At 43.6% G+C, this 22,632-nt stretch overlaps 1 protein-coding gene across 1 annotated transcript in view; it reads right to left on the reverse strand.

Moving 5' to 3' along the window:
- Positions 1-224: 224 nt before the first annotated feature.
- Positions 225-22,632, reverse strand: part of wdr90 (WD repeat domain 90) — a 62,055-nt gene continuing 39,647 nt past the window's right edge. Inside the window, exons 21-42 of the mRNA XM_031798856.1 lie at positions 20,990-21,120; positions 20,054-20,184; positions 14,464-14,625; positions 13,363-13,491; positions 13,071-13,204; positions 12,870-12,910; positions 12,578-12,709; positions 12,129-12,305; positions 10,571-10,653; positions 10,361-10,463; positions 8,067-8,188; positions 7,664-7,820; positions 7,323-7,513; positions 6,780-6,948; positions 6,472-6,595; positions 4,555-4,726; positions 4,314-4,436; positions 3,506-3,668; positions 3,161-3,291; positions 2,787-2,930; positions 1,295-1,499; positions 225-984 (exon numbers count right to left, since the gene is read on the reverse strand). Of these exons, the coding sequence (XP_031654716.1) occupies positions 827-984; positions 1,295-1,499; positions 2,787-2,930; positions 3,161-3,291; positions 3,506-3,668; positions 4,314-4,436; positions 4,555-4,726; positions 6,472-6,595; positions 6,780-6,948; positions 7,323-7,513; positions 7,664-7,820; positions 8,067-8,188; positions 10,361-10,463; positions 10,571-10,653; positions 12,129-12,305; positions 12,578-12,709; positions 12,870-12,910; positions 13,071-13,204; positions 13,363-13,491; positions 14,464-14,625; positions 20,054-20,184; positions 20,990-21,120 (3,082 nt within the window). The 3' untranslated portion in view covers positions 225-826. The remainder of the gene's footprint in view (positions 985-1,294; positions 1,500-2,786; positions 2,931-3,160; positions 3,292-3,505; positions 3,669-4,313; positions 4,437-4,554; positions 4,727-6,471; positions 6,596-6,779; positions 6,949-7,322; positions 7,514-7,663; positions 7,821-8,066; positions 8,189-10,360; positions 10,464-10,570; positions 10,654-12,128; positions 12,306-12,577; positions 12,710-12,869; positions 12,911-13,070; positions 13,205-13,362; positions 13,492-14,463; positions 14,626-20,053; positions 20,185-20,989; positions 21,121-22,632) is intronic.

Raw genomic sequence — 22,632 nt, forward strand, 5'->3', positions numbered from 1 at the left:
TGACACATTCAATAAACAAAAACAGAATTTCTCAGTACTGGCTAAAACACACGTCACACAAGATAGTGAGCGATAATGAAGATTCCGGTACATCGCTGTCTAAATACTTGCAATTCAATGCCTCTCCGCCCCCTCAGCTCAACCAAAGTCACAATTTCATTTGATGACATAACATTAGTGGAAATATACTTACCTTGCAATTGCATCACAAAAAAACAAAATCACATTAATGACACAATTTAGGGTTTCATTTGAGGTGACAACCTTTATTGAAATTTCTTTGTTGAAAAAAAAACAAAGTGTATAACATTGATGGACAAAACATTTTAGTGCATAATTTAGACTGAATGACCGTATTGGCTGATGGACATAGCGCATTATAATTTTAAGAACATAACATGCAAAACAAAAATCACTCCCATGAAGTGTAAAACCACTGAACAAAGGAGGCTCTCATATAAATAAAAATGAAATATTTTCTTCAAATATAAAAAGTAATTTACAGGACTGATAAAAACCTCAGAATTAAAATGACTAAAGTAAACAATTGATCAATTATTCAGTTAGCTTTGTCAGTTAAATTGAGGCACTTGCGTGCGTGAATATTGAGGATTTTTAATCTACACCCAACCGAGGGTTGATGCAGACAGGAGAGCAAGTGTTTCAATTAACCTACATTACCACCACCCAACACCTCATGTCAATCTACAAATCCATACTAACTAGGACCAATGGTGAAATCTTGGGTCTATACAGTAGATCACCCTCTGATTGTCCTTTAATAATATAGTTCACAGTCTACTAATGTATAGTGGTCTACCTTGTTCTAAAGGCCCCGCACCTCCCACAGCAGGATCTCATTGTAGGCAACAGTAAAGAGGAGTTTCCCTGAGGGGGAGAATCGACAGGTCTGCAAAGAGTCACTGTGGTGGAGGAAGTCCTGGAACCTACCGCTGGATGATTTGATGAGCTTCAGCACTCGCTCTGAGAGAGAGAGACAAAACACACAGCAGCTTCATGCAACCTATTTACATACATACAGAATGTGTCATTGAGTACAGTACTGTGTAGAGAGACACACATGCTGGTGATTTGTCAAACTGATGCTGTATTGTAAATTCGAAAATACCAAGCAAGCCTGTGCCAAGCTGGTCTGCTTTTGATGGGTTTTTATTGTAGTTTATTTTAATACTTCATTCCTTGCTAGCAAAAAATAAGTGCTTTTTACAACACAAAACACAACAGTCACATTGTAAAACTGAAATGAGAGAGGTAGAAGAGAAGTGACACGCACCTTTTGAGCCCACCGCTATGAGGCGACCCTTGGAGGAGAGGCTGAAGCACATGGCCCAATGGGACAGGGCAATCTTCTTTATGACCCGTTTCTTGGCCAGGCTGTAGAAGGACAGCTCTCTCTCCACTCCATAGCCTGTGTACACCACCAGGCCAGGGTCTATGGGGCTGAAAGCAGCCAAGCTGGGAGGAAGGCTGTCTGACTCCTGATGAAGACCGAGATAAAGAGAGAACACAGAAATGTTCATGGTAAAACTATTCCATGCTTGGAAGGTTGACAAAGGTTTTTCAAGTAAAAAACAGCCATTGACTGATATCACGTCTCATCTTGCACTTCACGTCGGGGCCGATTCAGACTTTTTTTGACCCGTTCTGATTGAAGCTCTTCTCAGTATTCAGACCTACCCTATGCACATGCGCAATGGGGGTTTGCAGGTATGGCTCCCTTGCAAGCGCTGAATAAATGTAATTCAAATCACAGAAAACACACCCTATTTCCCACAGTGTAGTATAAAATGCTTTGAATATTTTAAATATACTTTTTTACATTTTATACTTCATTGTGGGAAATGGGGTGGAAATACCTGTCATCTTGATATGCTTACCAGTTTGCTTCCATGACTGGTTTCACATTAGTCTCCAGCGAACAGAAGGAAAAATCATCTGAAACTATCGCTATTTGTATTTTACAATCCCCTTCTCCAAACAGATTACTAATTTACCTAGCTCTTATCAATTTGTAAATGAAATTGCATGGAGAGCGGGTGTTATTTCAAATAATTTCTATTTAAAAAAAATCCACTTGGAACAAACAGGTAAACTCAAACTTATTTATGATTTCCATATCTGTAGACACACCTCTGCCACACCTTCAATTTCTGTGATCTACCCCCCCAAAGAAATACCTTGCTGGGACATGCATTTCCCCATGCTTAATAGGTGCAATATGCAGAAATCACACCGCCATTTCTTGGATGATAAAATTCAAATAGTTTGCTTAATTTCAGTATATGGTGACAAAACAAGCAGTCATTATGTAGAGAATCATTGTACCAGCTAATCCGCTGTGAAATCTATTTTCTATAACCAAAAGTATTGTATTTTCATCTGTTTGAAGCTGGTGTACAAAACCGAAATGAAAAGATGAAAAAACGATACTTAAGAATGGGAAGCATAGAAATTACGCACATTGAACAAATCCACCAGTTTTTAGACTCGCTTTCAACGAGAATGACAGATCTATAACTTACTTTTCTATGTGAATTTGGTCGGGTCGCCTACATATTGCAGCTTTAAGTCCAAGTTCAGAATACATAGAGAGAAAAGTGCATAAAAAGGGACTGAAGTTACATTGATGCGGACGTGCATAACTTGGGTCTGAATTCCCACTATCACGAATAAAATCCTCACCTGAAAGTGCTTGTCTAACAGACTGATTTCCATACTATTTATTTTGCGTGCATGTGTGTGTATGCCTATGAAGAGAGGTTTACCTCAGGATTGGCAGGGGCTGGAAATGTGAGCCAGTCCAGGAGCTCACACTTGTCCTTCATCCAATCAGCTGCCCAAACGCTGACCCGTCTGTCTGCACTGGCAGCCAACCACATCTCGTTTCCTTCAAGCCCAAATTCTTTGTACTGGTGGGCAAAATGCATGACGACACAATTCCTTCATGTAGATTCTTAGTAGCTCCTCAAAAACAGTTACACTAGTAACCTCAGAAGACGTCACACAGAAGAAGTATGTTCTAGTCATTCTATGTATACTATAGGATATAGGCTCCAAAAGTTTTATACATTTGAATTTGAAAGGCAAAACTGATCCTAGATCTGCTCTCCTACTTAGTTGTGTGAATATGGGCCCTGACCTGTTTCTTCACACACTGGATGGTAGTGATGGGTGCCCCCTTGTGGTCGCTGATGAGTCTGACGGTAAGCCCGGTTACTGGGCTGCTGACAGCCATCAGGCCGTCCCTCCCAGCAGAGAGGATCACCTGACCTGAGGGTCAGAGGTCACATATAGCCTCCGTTATATAATGTGTATTATTATACATCCCAGTGAAATGACATACAAACGGTGTCCCAACAGAAAGACTGCCATCACATCCTAAACATGAATAGTAAAGCAGAGTCGGCAGTGTCCGACTACCAAATTCACACACGAGACAATGTCCACAGGTAGCATTGACAGTGACCTTCCCAAACACACACACCGTTAGCAGAGTACTGGATGGCGGTGACGGCCACAGGGTGCGGGTGCAGCTTGAGTTCCATCTCTGAGGAGGCCAGGCGAAAGATCCTTAGGGTCCCGTCGCTGTACCCCCCCACCACACAGGCACCCCCTTTAGAGGGACTCCAGCACGCACTACCACAGCTCTGACAGACAAGACGACGGGGGGGGGGGGGGGGGGGGTGTAGATATTGACAGTCAGACTCCTAGGTTTATAACTGGTGCATGATGCGTTGGAGTGTCTCTCTCTCGATGTGGCATGTAACCTTGTAAGTACCATGTCATAATGGAATTGCTACAGCATGTGATATACAGCCATTTAGCTTGTGTAAGGCGGAAGTTGAAAATAATAGCTCTGTTCATGTCATAGCTCTAATTATAACATGCGTCACAACATTTTGTTGTTTATAAGCGCTTTATAATATTTGCATTATAATACTTATGGCTGCTGTTACAATGTATTAATGTATACAGGTGTAATCAGGGGTTAATGCAACAACAAAAATCCCATGACTGAAACTTAAGTGGATCTCAGATCGATTGTCTGCTGGCCCAAGTCATCCTCCCCTTCCATTTATAAATGTCATGCCCATCATGCTCTTAGGGAGAGAGGATCATTTTGTACATGTATTAAAACTGCGAGTTTCACCACTTTCAGTCCTATTCGAACAATGACCCATATGAGCGGAAATACGTCACAGCGACTGAACGCAGTAACGTTATAAAGTTTTTTTTGAATCCACACGGCCATCTTAGCTTCAGGGTTTCCTGTAGTTGTCTTGCAGTCTCACCTGGTTGAGCACCTGAAACTGCACCACCAGTTCGTTGTTGGGGGCCGTCCACACCCTCACACTGCCATCCTCCCCACACGTGGCAAAGTGGCTCTCGTCTGGGCTGAAAACCACGTCATTTACCTGAACACGGGGGGGGGGGGGGTCATTCAATGTACGGATAGAGGCGTTCACATTGAACGCTCATATAGGCTCCAAAAGTCAAATGCATGCACACGCTTGCAAAAACTCTATACTGTACCCTGCTCTTGTGCCCACTGATGAGGCGGATGCTGGTGTTGTCCACCCAGTTGATGTACCACAGGGTACCCGCCATGGTGCCCACGATGCCCATGTCCATGACGTCGTCAAAGGCCGCGCTCACCACCGTCCCGTCCAGCATCATCTCCTGCTCCAATAGCACCAGAGCACCTCTGATAGACAGAGGCAAGGACCATTGAGAGTAGACCATTCGATCAAATAAGCCAATTCATTGAATAAGAGTGGTTCTCTATATAAAACGTAATAGCCTCACAAGATCGCACTGATGCAATACATGTACACTGAACCAAAACATAAAACGCAAATAAACTGAGTTACAATTCATACAAGGAAATCAGTCAATTGAAATGAATTAACTAGACCCTAATCTATGGATTTCACATGACTAGGAATAGATAAAAAAAAGTAGGGCCTTGGATCAGAAAACCAGTCAGTATCTGGTGTGACCACCATTCGCTTCATGCAGTGCGACATCTCCTTTGCATAGAGTTGATCAGGCCGTTAATTGTGGCCTGTGGAATATTGTCCAACTCCTCTTCAATGGCTGTGTGAAGTTGCTTGATATTGGCGGGAACTGGAACATGCTCTCGTACATGTCGATCCAGAGGATCCCAACCATGCTCAATGGGTGACATGTCTTGTGATTATGCAGGCCACGGGAGAACTGGGACATTTCAGCTTCCAGGAATTGTGTACAGATCATTGTGACATGGTGCCGTGCATTATCATACTGAAACATGAAGTGATGGTGGTGGATGAATGGCACGGCAACGGGCCTCAGAATCTCGCCACGTATCTCTGTGCATTCAAATTGCCATTGATAAAATGCAATTGTGTTGGTTGTTCGTAGCTTATGCCTGCCCATACCATAACCCTACCATGGGGCAATCTGTTCACAATGTTGACATCAGCAAACCACTCACCAACACGACCATATAAAACACTGCCTGCCATCTGCCCGGTACAGTTAAAACTGGGACGCTTCTCCAGCGTGCCAGTGCCCATCCAAAGTGAGCATTTGCCCATTTAAGTCAGTCACGACACCAAACTGCAGTCAGGTCAAGACCCTTGTGAGGACGACGAGCACGCAGATAAGCTTCCCTGAGACGGTTTCTGACAGTTGTGCAAACCCACAGATGGTTAGTCTCAGACAATCCGGAAGGAGAAAAAGACAGATGTGGAGGTCCTGGGCTGGCTTGGTTACACGTGGTCTGTTGGGCATAGTGCAGGTTGGGCATACTGCCAAATTCTCTAAAATGACGTTGGATGAGGGTTATGGTAAAGAAATTAACATTAAATTATCTGGCAACAGCTCTGGTGGACATTCCTGCAGTCAGCATGCCAATTGCCCTCTCCCTCAAAACTGGAGACATCTGTGGCATTGTGTTGTGTGACAAAACTGCACGTTTTAAAGTGGCCTTTTATTGTCCCCAGCACAAGGTGGACCTGTGTAATGATAATGCTGTTTAATCAGCTTATTGATATGCCACACCTATTTAACAGGGATGTTAGAAAGGTGTGACTAACAGGGATGTAAACAACACTTTACATGTTGTATGCTGAAATTGCTCCGCCGTATAAGACAAATAAACTACAAACATAGAAATAGCGGACATAGAACAGATCTACCGCTTCTTAGACTTGCTTTCAATGAGAATGACAGATCTGTAAATACCATTTTTATGTGAATTTGATCAGGTCCTCTTAAAAAGTTACATATTGCAGCTTTAACTAAATACCACATTTTCAAGGAATATAAATCAACAGGCCACAGAGATGAATGGGCTTTAAAGACATGTCATGAGAAGATACACTATGTAACATAGGAGGATGAGGGAAAAGGTATGTAAGGAGTAGAATGTGTAGGCTGAGAAGGAGTGTGCGGTGAGCAACAGACCTGTCCTCTGTGTTAGAGTCCTCTCCTCCAGGCCTCATGCCCTGTACAGCTGCCACACCCCACAGCCTCAGCCTACGAGTGTTACTGCCCGTCAACAGACGGTTCCCCCGACACAGCAGCACTCCTAGGAAAACACACACAAACGTACACTAATACTGTACATACAGACTCACAAACCTATTTTGGAGAGGGGTTTATTTGCAAGGATTGTGATATGTGTTTATTTATCTACTTTAGTTGAATGAAGTCTGAATAAGCTTCGGATAAGAGTGCCTGCTATGAGTAACATTTATTTAAATGTAACTGACCGATCTCCCCCTGGTCAGCCTCCCAGGTCATGAAGCAACGCTGGGTGTTGCAGTCCCAGGCACACACATGTCCACTGTTGGTGCCCGTGAAGAGGATGGAGTTGGCATTGTAGCACAGAGCCGTCAGCTCCACGTCACCCACCTCCTCTGGCACACACACTCTCTGCACCTAGAATTAGAAAAACGTTATTGTCCACACAACATGGATATTTTTCTTCAAAGTCTTTGTGAAAGAAAAACGTTGTTGTCCTCGTTATGTGGAAATATGTCTTCCTATGAGGGAGGACATGTTGAACATACCTGGTGCCGGCCTGATTTTTATCCAAGCAGAGGGGCTCTAGTTAGCTAGACATGCCCAGCCCAAACCAGGCAGGAAATAAGCAGTGTTAAACAAAAGAAGGCTGGTAATTACACCGAAACATATTCTCTAGAAAGCAGGCCAAAAGAGCATAGTTTGGGTCGGTACGATAGTGTAAAAAAAGTATCAGGGCTACCTTCTTAGAAAAACAATTAATTAGAAATTCACTCTAATTCTATTGTTACCTTGAGCTCCACGTCCAGGCCCTGTGTGTGGGTGTTGCAGAAGTAGAGTCCATGGCTGCCCACACAGGCCAGCTGGCTGGCTGCAGAGGGGCTGAAGGCCACGTCGTGGAGCGGGCCGGACACACTGACCCTGGACAGCAGCTGGTAGGTCCTGGTGCTCCACAACGCCACCTCCGGGTCGGTGAAGTCCCCTGCAGGAGGGCAGATTCAAATACCATTAAAAAAAATACATTTTCCATCTCTCATCCTTGAGGTAATCATTGATCTGTATGTGACTGGATAAGTGAACGCTATGTAGTGAAACTCTACTCCACTTGTCCTTGAAGGACTGTTCCACTGACCCACAGTGAGGAAGAAGAAATCATCCCTGGAGAAGGACAGGGCCTGCACCGCCCCCTGGTGGTAGGAGATGGTATTACTGCAGGTTCCATCCTGAACGTTCCAGATGCAGATGAGGCTCCTGGAGCCACCGCTGCCCCCTGCCGCCGAGGCCACAGTCTGAAAGAGAACAACACACCGTCAGAGATGTGCGATGACTCATAAAATCACCTGTCTAGTTAGAAGGGATCAAAGTCACATAAACACTTTAAACAGGATAATTCAGACTTAGCACAACTAGTCACAGAGAGAAACCACATTCAGAAAGTGGTTGAGACGCAGAGAATGCATCATCCTTATTGGCACCAGCACAGTCCACCACCTTCATCATCATCGCTCATGCTAGAGAGGAGACTGAAGGCCTACCTGCGCGTCATTGGTAACAGCCAGACAGGAGATCTCCTCAGTGTGGCCCAGCCAGTGTCTCTGGGAGCCAGTGTGTAGGTTCTCCACCACCACCACACAACCACAGGAGTACGCAAACAGACCTGCAATCAGTCAACACAACTAGGGCTGTGGAGGAATTTTGTCAGCCGGTGATTGTCAAGCTAATAACTGTCGGTCTCATGGTAATTGACAGTTAATTAATACAAACACATCTTGTGGCATCCACACATGGCTTTATTAGACTTTTTGAAATGTATTTTAGGCTATGTAATATAGCCTACACCTTCACAATAAATCCATTATTTATTTTAGACAGGTCTAAAGAAGCATGGTATAAAGAAAATGTAGTCCATTTCAGAAGAAAATAATTGCATACTCTTGAGTTCTCCTTAGGTTAGATCCTAATGTGGCTGTGGGCTACACTAGTTAATTTAGCAGACAAGATTTGTGGCTGTGGCATTATTTTATAGAATGAAGAATACAATTGAACAAAGCTGAATAAAATATGAATATTTTCTCCAAACGATGAGGGAGTGTGCACATTTGACTATTCTGTGTTAAGCGTTAAGTTAATTTATAGTTATTAATGTAACTTTAGTGGTTCTGTAAACTTTGGGCTATATGTTTTGATTTTTAATACATTGTAAGGCTGCATGAGACTAATGATGATTTGAAGAAAGTCGCTTGAAAGGCATGAGTTGTGTTTTTGTTGCACAGGCTGTACACACCAATAGTCTCTCACAATTTGACAAGCACTTGATGATGCCTCGAATTTCATGGTGACATCCCCTTTGTGGTCGTAATGCACAATTAAAAGAAAACCATTGCCTTTTGAAGCCCAGAGTGCTGCGTTGTGCCCTTCTCCCCGAGTGTGCTGCGCAATCCGAAACATCTCTCACTCACACGGCTCTCTGTTACGTGATCGAGTCTTTCTCATAGGCTACAAGTGAATACGGACACATCGGGGACGCAACTGTGCGAGTCATTATCCAATTCGGAGGTGCATATTGAAAACATCGGATGAACTGTCCACATATAATTTTCGTCAGCCAACAAGATGAGTAGGCCTAACGAACAGCAAAAGCACTAGCCTATGTCAATCTACTATCCCCACAAAAGTCGACCAATTATATTCTGTGTGAGAAATAAATATTCCAAACATAGTCTGGGACAGTTGTGGGATGCGATAGATCCCAAATTAATACTACCACTCGCATCAAAAAAACTTTTTTTTATGCAATGTGGCTGATCAGAATGTTTAGCTTAAAATGTTGATTAACTATTAGACTATTTCTTCACATTATAAGCGCGCATGGTAGTAGGCATTAAGCGCGAATTTTCCATTTGCGGAAAACACCATTATCAAGTGACTGCAAACGCGATTATGTAGGTAATGCTTTTATTATAAAGGTGCATTTTTATGGTGAAAATGATCTTCCCCAAACTTTAACTTAACGCGCTGCGTATGTATGCCAGTTAGGCTCTACACCCCTTGTAAAGCAGATTGATGTGCTTAATTTTAAGAAGTTATTTGGCCACTTCAGTTGTGATACAAACCTTAAAACGCAATGAAATAACCTATAGAAATGTTGCGCAACATGAGCTCATGGGTTCACATGAAGTGTTTGATTAGATTTTCGAAGACATTTGCACTGATGTCAGACTGATTAGAGAGACAATAGAGTGCAGAGTACAAGGCAGTTAGCAAGTTTGGTAGGCTACTAATGACCATCAGCAGCATCAGAGCCACGGCCAAAATGCCGTGACTAAAACGGTCATGTGGAATTTGACTGCCTTCATGACTCGTGACCCGCAACAGCTCTAAACAAAACCACATAACCACAACACAATCACAGGAGCACGCAAACAGACCTGCACTCAGTCAAGTTTCAAGTTTTATTGTCACCTGGACAAGAAACATAACATGCCTTTCTTGCAAGCTCCAAACCCAACAATCAATATCAATGTAGTACTAATAATAATATAAGATAGAACAAAAAACACAAGAGAAATAAAAATAAAGACACGAGAAAGTAAGAAGCTATATACAGGAAAGTACACAACTACCACACCTGTAATCAGTCAACACAACCACATAAGATAAACAAACAGCGATGAAACTGTAAATAAGAAGGAAAGAGACAAGGGGTCGGGTCATACATGCTTACGCCAACTCTTACAATGCATTATAACTTGCATCATAATATTTGCTGTATTCTATCAGTATATTTTAGTCAGCCAATGAAATCAGTTGAACAAGCGCAAGGTTTTACCTGTTTCTGGATTCCACACCATGTTGGCCCGCCCATTGCCATTGTAACCAATTACAGCCTTCAGACGCAGGCCCTCTTCGCCCAGTTCAGGAGTTGCAGTACTCTGAGATGGAGACAAGCAGACAGAATGTTTGGAAAGCAAGCCTTAATAAATGCAGGCTTCCTTATTTCTCAATGACGGGACTTGAGCTGGGGAGAGGTGCTCTCTACCTGGTCGAGGGTGGAGGTTTTGAAACGTGGGGTGAAGTGCTTGTAGCAGTCGGGACGCACTGGCTTCTCCACCTTCAAAGAATCTGTATAACATACAACAAAGTAACATACAACATACATACATACATACATATATAGCGCATTCGGAAAGTATTCAGGCCCTTTTACCTTTTCCACATTTTGTTACGTTACAGCCTTATTCTAAAATGGATTAAAAAAATAAATAATCTTCAATCTACACAAAATACCCCATAATGTCAAAGCAAAAATGGGTTTTTAGAAATGTTTGCTAATTTATTATTATTAAAAGCAGAAATACCTTATTCAGACCCTTTGCTATGAGGCTCGAAATTGAGCTCACGTGCATCCTGTTTCCATTGATCATCCCATACCATCCCTACAGTGAAGCATTGTGGTGGCAGCATCATGCTGTGGGGATATTTTTCAGCGGCATGGACTGAGAGACCAGTAAGGATCGAGAGAAAGATGTACAGAGAGATCATTGATGAAAACCTGCTACAGAGTGCTCAGGACCTCGGACTGGGGCAAAGGTTCACCTCCAACAGGACAACGACCCTAAGCACACATCCAAGATAATGCAGGAGCTTCAGGACAAGTCTCTGAATGTCCTTGAGTGGCCCAGCCAGAGTCCGGACTTGAACATCTCTGCAGAGACCTGAATATAGCTGAGCAGCGGCGTTCCCGACTGACTGCAGGAATGTCCAACAGAGCTGTTGCCGGATAATTTAATGTTAATTTCTCTACCATAAGCCGCCTCCAACGTAATTGTTATAGAATTTGGCAGTACGTCCAACCAGCCTCACAAACGCAGAACACGTGTAGCCACGCCAGCCCAGGACCTCCACATCCGGCTCCTTCACCTACTGTCTGAGGGGGGTGCTGAGGAGTATGTGTGTCTGTAATGAAGCCCTTTTGTGGGGAAAAAAACTCATTCTGGTTGGCTGGACCTGACTTCCCAGTGGGTGGAACTGGTGACCAAGTGGGTGGGCCTATGCCCTCTCAAGCCCACCCATTGAAGCATCCCTGTCCAGTCATGTGAAATCCATAGATTAGGGCCTAATGAATGTATTTAAAATGGACTGATTTCCTTTTATGAACTGTAACTCAGTAAAATCTTTGAAATTGTTTACATTTATATTTTTGTTCAGTATGTACAGTACCAGTCAAAAGTTTGGACACACCTACTCATTCAAGGGGTTCTCTTTATTTTGACTCTTTTCTACATTGTATAATAATAGTGAAGACTTCAAAACTATGAAATAACACATGGAATGTAGTGTGCAAAGCTGTCATCAAGGCAGAAGAAGAATCTCAAATATAAAAATATATATATTTTTTTTTTTTATAAACATTTTTTAGTTACTACATGATTCCATATCTGTTATTTCATAGTTTTGATGTCTTCAATTTTATTCTACAATGTAGAAAATAGTACAAATAAAGAAAACCCCTTGAATGAGTAGGTGTCCACACTTTTGACTGGTACTACATGCATGATGATTATCTTTGCCACTGAATTTATAAATAAATAATTTACCATTGTCCGCTGCTCTCTTCAGACTAGACTTCAGGGTTGATGAGTCTCCACCTGCTGCCATCTCAGTGACTTTGAGAAAGGAGCCAGACGGAGGGCGAGGGGAGGGGCCTGCCAGGGGGGCAGTGCGGGGAAGAACCTCGTCAATGTCCTCCTCACACAGAGACAGGTGGCTCAGAGCTTAAGAAGGAAAGAGGGAGACACAGGAGAAGGGCAAAGTGGGGGAGAACATGGTACTTTAGGTCGGTTGTAAAACAATACCTTGCTCCTTATCTTTGCAGAAAGTCACAAGAAAAATGGTGGAAACCCATTGGCGGGCTAGGTGGAACGATCACCATAGTTTTTTGCACACTTTTCCAGGGGTTGGTGCTAGGGGTAATTTTACAAGTAAGGGTGAGAGATAAAAACAAAGCGTAAAAAAAGTGAATGAAAAAAGGAGCAGCGATTCTCACCTTGTCCAATCCGGTCTATGGAGCTGATGTCCAAACAGGGCGGAGGTGAGGTGGGAAGGGGCGCTGTCCGTCGAGGCATTCCATTGGATAGCAGCCTACCGTTGACCTCTGACTCTGAATGACCTTTAAGGGCTACAGTAGAACCCCCAAATTCTGAATATCTATTGATAGCCAGAACTAGATGACTTACTTCTTTCTGTACATGGTAATCTATTTACTGGCAACCTTTTCAAATATGGTGTGAATGACATAGAAAGAAATGATGATTCATCATCTCTGTTTTTGTATTTACATGGTTTAGGAGGGGAAACAGAGGCTGCCTTTGGTGGTGAACTGCGAGAGAAAAATGAAAAATGATAAATTACACACAGATGCATGAACACAACCTACTTATACAATTTACAACAGTACAGTAATGCAATACCACTGTGGATAATTCTTTGGGGGACAGACAGACATGACAGACAGACAGACAGACAGGCAAGACTCTCACCGTCTGTCAGTTCCAGTCTCCTGAGGGTGGGCCAGAAAGTCCCAGAAGAAGATGGCGTCTCCTACTGAGACCACAGCCATCTGGTCTGGGGCAAAGTTCACCTGGCGAATAGGCTGGCTGTGGCCTATGAACATCTGGGATGGAATGTAATCTTCAAATCAACACATTTCAAATGAATAACGTCACAACTTTTAAAAACTACTTGAAATTTGGTAAGATCACAATACTGAAATCCATAAATTGCTAATACAAAATGCCGGTTGGCATGGTAACCGAACCCAATCAACTTTACCTGCGAGTTGACATCCAGCTGCATGCTGTAATCCCACACCTTCACAGCATTGTGTCCTGCTGTCAGTAAGAAACGTCCATCCTCACTCACAGCTAGAGAGGAACACTGGTGCTTGTGTACCTTAGACACCTGGCAGGGATACCATACACAAAACACTGAGGAACTGCACCAAAACAACATATATATATTAAAGTACCTTGATTAATAAATTTTTAAAATGAACACCCACGCTTTTCTTCTCTCACTAGCTCTAGTGGCCGAGCAGCCACACAAAAACCTAAGATCACTAAGCGCAATGCCAAGCGTCGGCTGGAGTGGTGTAAAGCTTGCTGCTATTGGACTCTGGGGCGGCGGAAATGCATTCTCGGGAGTGATGAATCACGCTTCACCATCTGGCAGTGCGACGGATGAACCTGGGTTTGGAGGATGCCAGGAAAACACTATCTGCCCCAATGCATAGTGCCAACTGTAAAGTTTGGTGGAGGAGGAATAATGGTCTGTGGCTGTTTTTCATAGTTTGGGCTAGGCCCCTTAGTTCAAGTGAAAGGAAAATGTAACACTCCAGCATACAGTGACATTCTAGATGATTCTGTGCTTCCAACTTTGTGTTAACAGTTTGCGGAAGGCCCTTTCCTGTTTCAGCATGACAATGCCCCCCCCCCCCCCCCATGACAAAGCACAAAGTGAGGTCCATATAGAAATGGTTTGTCGAGATCAGTGTGGAAGAACTTGACTGGCCTGCACAGAGCCCTGACCTCAACCCCATTGAACACCCTCAAACCCCATTTGAACGGCGACTGAGAGCCAGGCTTAATTGCCCAACATCAGTGCCCGACCTCACTAATGCTCTCGTGGCTGAATGGAAGCAAGGCACACGCAGCAATGTTCCAACATCTAGTGGAAAGCCTTCCCAGAAGAGTGGAGGCTGTTATAGCAGCAAACGGGGGACCAACTCCATATTAATGCCCATGATTATAGAATGAGATGTTCGACGAGCAGGTGTCCCCACACAATACAAAAGTATCTCCCACACTAAAACGTAGACACACACACACACACACCTCAAAAACAGAGAGACGGCATGCATATCAGCACCACTACCTCTCTGAGCAGTCGTCCGGTGTTCGCGCTAATCCACAGGATCTTGTTGGCGGAGGTGGTGACCAGTAGGTGTCCGGTGGAGGCCGGGGAGAAGCACACCTTCAAGGCCGAGTCTAGAGTGGTACTCTCCACATCCAGGATACTCACATCCACACGCAGCAGCTGGGTGATGCAAAGTAGAACATCATGTTACCTCGGCTCAGATACACATCCGAACTTGTTCAAATCTCATTTTAAATTGTCACATGCTTCGTAAACAACAGGTAAAGACTAACAATGAAATGCTTACCTTCCCAACAATGCAAAGAGAAAGAAAATATACAGATAATAGAAAAGTAGAACACATAATAAGTTATAATAAATACACAATCAGTAACAATAACTTGGCTATATATATATATATATATATATATAGGAATCCAGTAGCGAGTTGATGAAGGGTAATTTAGGTAGATTTATGTACATTTAACATATACAGTTGAAGTCAGAAGTTTACATACACCTTAGCCAAATACATTTGAACTCAGTTTTTCACAATTCCTGACATTTAATCCTAGTAACAATTCCCTGTCTTAGGTCAGTTAGAATCACCACTTTATTTTAAGAATGTGAAATGTCAGAATAATAGTAGAGAGAATTATTTATTTCAGCTTTTATTTCTTTCATCACATTCACAGTGGGTCAGAAGTTTACATACACTCAATTAGTATTTGGTAGCATTGCCTTGCAATTGTTTAACTAGGGTCAAACGTTTCAGGTAGCCTTCCACAAGCTTCCCACAATAAGTTGGGTGAATTTTGGCCCATTCCTCCTGACAGAGCTGGTGTAACTGAGTCAGGTTTGTAGGCCTCCTTGCTCGCACACGCCTTTTCAGTTCTTCCCACAAATGTTCTATGGGATTGAGGTCAGGGCTTTGTGATGGCCACTCCAATACCTTGACTTCGTTGTCCTTAAGCCATTTTGCCACAACTTTGGAAGCATGCTTGGGGTCATTGTCCATTTGGAAGACCCATTTGCAACCAAGCTTCAACTTCCTGACTGATGTCTTGAGATGTTGCTTCAATATATCCACCTAAATTGTCCTTCCTCATAATGCCAGCTATATTGTGAAGTGCACCAGTCCCTCCTGCAGCAAAGCACCTCCACATGTAAATTTCCGACTTCAACTGTAACTATGAATAAAGTGTCAGATAATAAGCAGCAGTGTACAGTGAGGGACAAAAGTATTTGATCCCCTGCTGATTTTGTATATTTGCCTACTGACAAAGAAATTATCAGTCTAATTTTAATGGTAGGTTTATTTGAACAGTGAGAGAAAGAATCACAACCAAAAAATCCAGAAAAACGCATGTCAAAAATGTTATAAATTGATTTGAATTTTAATGAGGGAAATAAGCATTTGACCCCCTCTCAATCAGAAAGATTTCTGGCTCCCAGGTGTCTTTTATACAGGTAACGAGCTGAGATTAGGAGCACACTCTGAAAGGGAGTGCTCCGAATCTCAGTTTGTTACCTGTATGAAAGACACCTGTCCACAGAAGCAATCAATCAATCAGATTCCAAACTCTCCACCATGGCCAAGACCAAAAGAGCTCTCCAAGGATGTCAGGGACAAGATTGTAGACCTACACAAGGCTGGAATGAGCTACAAAACCATCGCCAAGCAGCTTGGTGAGAAGGTAACAACAGTTGGTGCGATTATTCGCAAATGGAAGAAACACAAACTATCTGTCAATCTCCCTCGGCCTGGGGCTCCATGCAAGATCTCACCTTGTGGAGTTGCAATGATCATGAGAACGGTGAGGAATCAGTCCAGAACTACACGGGAGGATCTTGTCAATGATCTCAAGGCAGCTGGGACCATAGTCACCAAGAACACAATTGGTAACACACTACGCCGTGAAGGACTGAAATCCTGCAGCACCCGCGAGGTCCCCCTGCTCAAGAAAGCACATATACATGCCCGTCTGAAGTTCGCCAATGAACATCTGAATGATTCAGATGACAACTGGGTGAAAGTGTTGTGGTCAGATGAGACCAAAATGGAGCTCTTTGGCATCAATTCAACTCGCTGTGTTTGGAAGAGGAGGAATGCTGCCTATGACCCCAACAAATCAAATCAAATCAAATGTTATTTGTCACATACACATGGTTAGCAGATTTTAGTGCGAGTGTAGCGAAATGCTTGTGCTTCTAGTTCCGACAATGCAGTAATAACCAACAAGTAATCTAGCTAACAATTCCAAAACTACTACCTTATAGACACAAGTGTAAGGGGATAAAGAATATGTACATAAAGATATATGAATGAGTGATGGTACAGAGCGGCATAGGCAAGATACAGTAGATGGTATTGAGTGCAGTATATACATATGAGATGAGTATGTAAACAAAGTGGCATAGTTAAAGTGGCTAGTGATACATGTATTACATAAGGATGCAGTAGATGATATAGAGTACAGTATATACATATACATATGAGATGAATAATGTAGGGAACATTATATTAGGTAGCATTGTTTAAAGTGGCTAGTGATAGATTTTACATAATTTCCCATAAATTCCCATTATTAAAGTGGCTGGAGTTGAGTCAGTGTGTTGGCAGCAGCCACTCAATGTTAGTGGTGGCTGTTTAACAGTCTGATGGCCTTGAGATAGAAGCTGTTTTTCAGTCTCTCGGTCGGCAACAGTTTGTCTGTGATTTGTACGCCGAGGAACTTAAAACTTACTACCCTCTCCACTACTGTTCCATCGATGTGGATAGGGGGGTGTTCCCTCTGCTGTTTCCTGAAGTCCACAATCATCTCCTTAGTTTTGTTGACGTTGAGTGTGAGGTTATTTTCCTGACACCACACTCTTAGGGCCCTCACCTCCTCCCTGTAGGCCGTCTCGTCGTCGTTGGTAATCAAGCCTACCACTGTTGTGTCGTCCGCAAACTTGATGATTGAGTTGGAGGCGTGCGTGGCCACGCAGTCGTGGGTGAACAGGGAGTACAGGAGAGGGCTCAGAATGCACCCTTGTGGGGCCCCAGTGTTGAGGATCAGCGGGGTGGAGATGTTGTTGCCTACCCTCACCACCTGGGGGCGGCCCGTCAGGAAGTCCAGTACCCAGTTGCACAGGGCGGGGTCGAGACCCAGGGTCTCGAGCTTGATGACGAGCTTGGAGGGCACTATGGTGTTAAATGCCGAGCTGTAGTCGATGAACAGCATTCTCACATAGGTATTCCTCTTGTCCAGATGGGTTAGGGCAGTGTGCAGTGTGGTTGAGATTGCATCGTCTGTGGACCTATTTGGGCGGTAAGCAAATTGGAGTGGGTCTAGGGTGTCAGGTAGGGTGGAGGTGATATGGTCCTTGACTAGTCTCTCAAAGCACTTCATGATGACGGAAGTGAGTGCTACGGGGCGGTAGTCGTTTAGCTCAGTTACCTTAGCTTTCTTGGGAACAGGAACAATGGTGGCCCTCTTGAAGCATGTGGGAACAGCAGACTGGGACACAGTCTTTGGTGGCAAGCTTACTCAGTCTTTATCGGCAAGATGTGTTTTGATGGTATGACATCCCTACTCTGATGTTGTGACAGGTCCGCGAGAAACAACACCACCATCCCCACCGTCAAACATGGAGGTGGAAAAATTATGCTTCGGGGGTGTTTTTCTGCTAAGGGGACAGGACAACTTCACCGCATCAAAGGGATGATGGACAGGGCCATGTACCGTCAAATCTTGGGTGAGAACCTCCTTCCCTCAGCCAGGGCATTGACAATGGGTCGTGGATGGGTATTCCAGCATGACAATGACAGAAAACACACGGCCAAGGCAACAAAGGAGCGGCTCAAGAAGAAAAACATTAAGGTCCTGGAGTGACCTAGCCAGTCTCCAGACCTTAATCCCATAGAAAATCTGTGGAGGGAGCTGAAGGTTCAAGTTGCCAAACGTCAGCCTCGAAACCTTAATGACTTGGAGAAGATCTGCAAAGAGGAGTGGGACAACATCCCTCCTGAGATGTGTGCAAACTTGGTGGCCAACTACAAGAAACATCTGACCTCTGATTGCCAACAAGGGTTATGCCACCAAGTACTAAGTCATGTTTTGCAGAGGGGTCAAATACTTATTTCCCTCATTAAAATGCAAATCAATTTATAACATTTTTGACATGTGTTTTTCTGGATTTCTTTGTTGTTATTCTGTCTCTCACTGTTCAAATAAACCTACCATTAAAATTATAGACTGATCATTTCTTTGTCAAAGGGAAAACGTTCAAAATCAGCAGGGGATCAAATACTTTTTTCCCCTCACTGTATGTGATGAGTCAAAAGTGATGCAAAAAGGGCCAATAGTCCGGGTAGCTATTTGGTTAACTACTTAAATAACTATTTAGCAGTTTTACGGCTTGGGGGTATAAGCTGTTTAGGGTTCTGTTGGTTCCAGACTTGATGCATCGGCACCGCTTGAGGTGCGGATGCAAAGGAAACAGTCTGACTTGGGAGGCTGGTGCCTTTAACAATTTTAGGACCTTCCTCTGACACCGCCTGGTATAGAGGTCCTGGATGTCAGGAAGCTTGGCCCCAGTGATGTACTGGGCCGGACTCTCTTCACGACTGTGTTGGTGTGTGTGGACCATGATCGATCCTTAGTGATGTGGACCCCTAGGAATTCCCACTCCACTAGAGCCGTGCCGATGTCAATGGCGGCGGGCTCGGTCCTCCATTTCCTGTAGTGCACGATCAGCTCCTTTGTCTTGCTGACGTTGAGGGAGAGGTTGTTGTACTGGCACCACAATGACCTCCTCCCTATAGGCTGTCTCATCGTCATCGGTGATCAGGCCCATCACTGTCGTGTCATCAGCCAACTTAATGATGGCGTTGGAGTCGTGCGCGGCCACGCAGTCCTGGATGAACAGGGACTACAGGCGGGGACTAAGCACACCCCCCTGAGGGGCCCACGTGTTGAGGGTCAGCGTGGTGGATGCGTTGCCTACACTCACCACCTGGGGGCAGCCCGTCAGGAAGTCAAGATACAGACGGAGGTGTTCAATCACAGGGTCCTTAGCTTAGTAATGAGCTTGGAGGGCACTATGGTGTTGAATGCTGAGCTGAAGTCAATGAACAGCATTCTCACATAGGTGTTCCTCTTATCCAGGTGGGAAAGGGCAGTGTGGAGTTCAATAGAGATTGCATCATCTGTGGCTCTGTTGAGGTGGTACGCAAATTGGAGTGGGCCCAGGGTGTCTGGGATGATGCCGTTGATGTGAGCCATGACCGGCCTTTCAAAGCATTTCATGGCTACAGATGAGAGTAGTACGGGGCGATAGTCATTTAGACAGGTTACCTTGGCGTTCTTCGTCACAGGGACTATGGTGGTCTACTTGAAACATGTAGGTGTTACTTTATCTCTGCCAAAATTACTGCAGAGACACACCAGTTGGTCCTGACCTACCATTTGGGAAGTACAGAGTAAATCACTATTTTTTTACACTATAATTTGAACAATAAAGTTGTTCAAGCCACATATAGGAAAACAAAGCTCAAAGACTAATTGATTGACACAATTACAGGGGGCAGAGAATTTGTTGATCGTAAGAGAAGCAACAGTACCTCATCCAGGGAGCGGGCGGCCATGATGGTGACGGTGTACTCAGACGGCCCGACGAAAGCCAGACAGCGATTGTCGCTGCTTACAGTGAGGGCGTCAGGAGCACGTTCAGTGCCTCGAGCAACCACATTACCTACACAAAAATAGAATGAGGGAGGGTGTGTTGGGGCATGAAATTAACTTATTGGTCTACCAGCCACTGTTGCAGGTAGATTTAAAAATCTACAAGCCACTCAGATTTTATAGCAGCCAAAATAAAATAGTCATTAAAATGACACCAACAAAACACACACAAAAAAAACAGATATGCTTTGTAATGTTTCTAAAACAAATGTATTACTAGTATGAAATAATGTGGTATGATGTTTCATTTCATTTTTTGTGACCGGAGTATTTCAACCAAAATATCACAGCCCCCAGCCAGGCAGTGTTTCAGCGCGAGGTGGAATAGGCTATAGTAGGATTCGTAGTTCTTTGACTTTGTGAGATTCATTTACCTGCTATGAAACAAAACGTCAGAAATACTTTGAGAAAAGCTACTGCAGCATTTATTTTAGTATAAATGTGATTATACTTGACTACTTTTATTCACAAATCCGAGTGAAATGCTCACACTGTGGAGCCCTGACCACCCGCCATTGTGGCTAGTGAAATGGACATCTTACCCCGCAAATGCCAAAATCTACCCACATTTGGCTAGTGGCGGGTGTTAATATTAGGCCCTGCCTGTAAGTCATTGAAAATTGAAGATACAGTACCTCCACTGGAGATGGAGCTGTCTGACAGGTAATATCAGAACAATACAATGCAATACACAGAGTGCAGTCCTTGTATTTCTGAAGGTGAAAGGTTCCATCTTCCATTCCATTCATAACATACCAGCTAATTAAACCAGCTCCAGCTGTATTGTATATGTGTGGTTGTCAGTGTTAACTCACCCAGTACTCGGAGTACATGGTGGTCTTCCTGAGAGGAGTTGTAGAGCGCCAGAGAGCCCAGGGAGCCAGCGCTGTACATGAACTCGCCATCTGGAGAAAAGGCCAGGCCCACCACCTCCCCTCTGTGCTGCCTGCAGAAACAAAAAAAACACAGGAGGACTCGAGGTGTTCTGAAAGATGAGACAGCGAGGATTATAATAAATAGCACTTTGATGTCATAGAAGCAAACCACACACACCTGTGAGTCCAAATGCGCACTTCACATTTCCATTTAAAACTCATGTAATTTACAGTATGATGGATTCTATCGAAATGTAACACGTTTCAAGTTAAACTGCAGTTTGTTAGTATTGTGTTTAGTGAATGACTACTGTGAGTATTAATGGAGTTTAGGCCATGAAACCGTGTGTACGCTAATTTAGAAAGGTTGACCTCATCAGATAAGAGGACATTGCCCAGGATCAGAGAGCAGGGTAGAACAGAGGATGGACGGGGTGCGATTCTGACATCTGGAAAAACAAAGAGAGAACCAAGGATATTCCACAGCGGAAAGGAGGAAAACTCATTGGGGTATTAAATGTATAGCTTGGGGAAGTGACGCCTACAAAGGAAGAGTATAAAATGTGTTGTGCGCTTTCTAAAACGTATGCAGCTGACTGTCTCCTCGGTAGTAAACACTTCCTTACTGCAAAGAGTTCGCAATGGCATTTTTCTTTTTTAACAAGTATCAACGTTTATGATCGCTATGCTTGATGGACAGTTACAAGGATACCATGGCCTCATAGCCTAGGTTGCCCTTAACAGAATGAGCCCCGTTTGTTTACAGTGAAGAAAATAAGCAGCGGAACCACGCACTTAAATGCCCTCCTGACTCCATTCTATAAGCACCAAAATGACTATCCGTTTCTATGAAGTGCCTGCCTTGTGACAGCCTAATTTAGCTAGTCATGTTGGCAATAGAACAAGCTTTAAAATGATGCCCACCCTAACCCAGATTGAGATTTAAATTTTAAAAATAACAACAGTAATTGTGTGATGGTGTAAATAACAACAGTCATTGTGTGATGGTGTAAATAACAACAGTCATTGTGTGATGGTGGGGATGCAGGGCTGTGTTCCAAACAAACATCTACAAGTCTGCTTCAGTTACTAAACGGCACAACTAAGAGAGCTCAAAAAAGCACAGAAAAGGTTGGAAGCGCTTTCCTTTGAGTCATAAAAGCGCTTTGAAAGTACTTAGAAACTGTGCACACTGGAGAGATGTGTGGCCATCAGTTAGACCCCTCACTCAAACCCTTCTCATTTGATTTTGTCTTACATTGCACCGACCCCCACAATCTTCATGAATATTCTTACTACGTTACTGAATGTATGCAGAGTATTTTCAGATTTCATTGTCGATAAATGCTGCGAAAAGTACAGTAAAACGTCAAATGCACGTAAAATCAGTCGTGTCAGGTGAACAAGTGTCCTCACCCTAATCTCCAAATTGTTCCCTTTCAATTCCTGCCATGGTTATGCATATGCTTCTCACACTGTAGTTCTTCAGTTAGAAACATTTCAATTGGGCCCGATCCATTCCCACGATTGTAAAGGTGTAAAGATTAACAAACACCCAAATACAATGAGTCACAGAGCGAGAG

This window comes from Oncorhynchus kisutch, linkage group LG20 (assembly GCF_002021735.2).
Source record: "Oncorhynchus kisutch isolate 150728-3 linkage group LG20, Okis_V2, whole genome shotgun sequence".
NCBI lineage: Eukaryota > Metazoa > Chordata > Actinopteri > Salmoniformes > Salmonidae > Oncorhynchus > Oncorhynchus kisutch.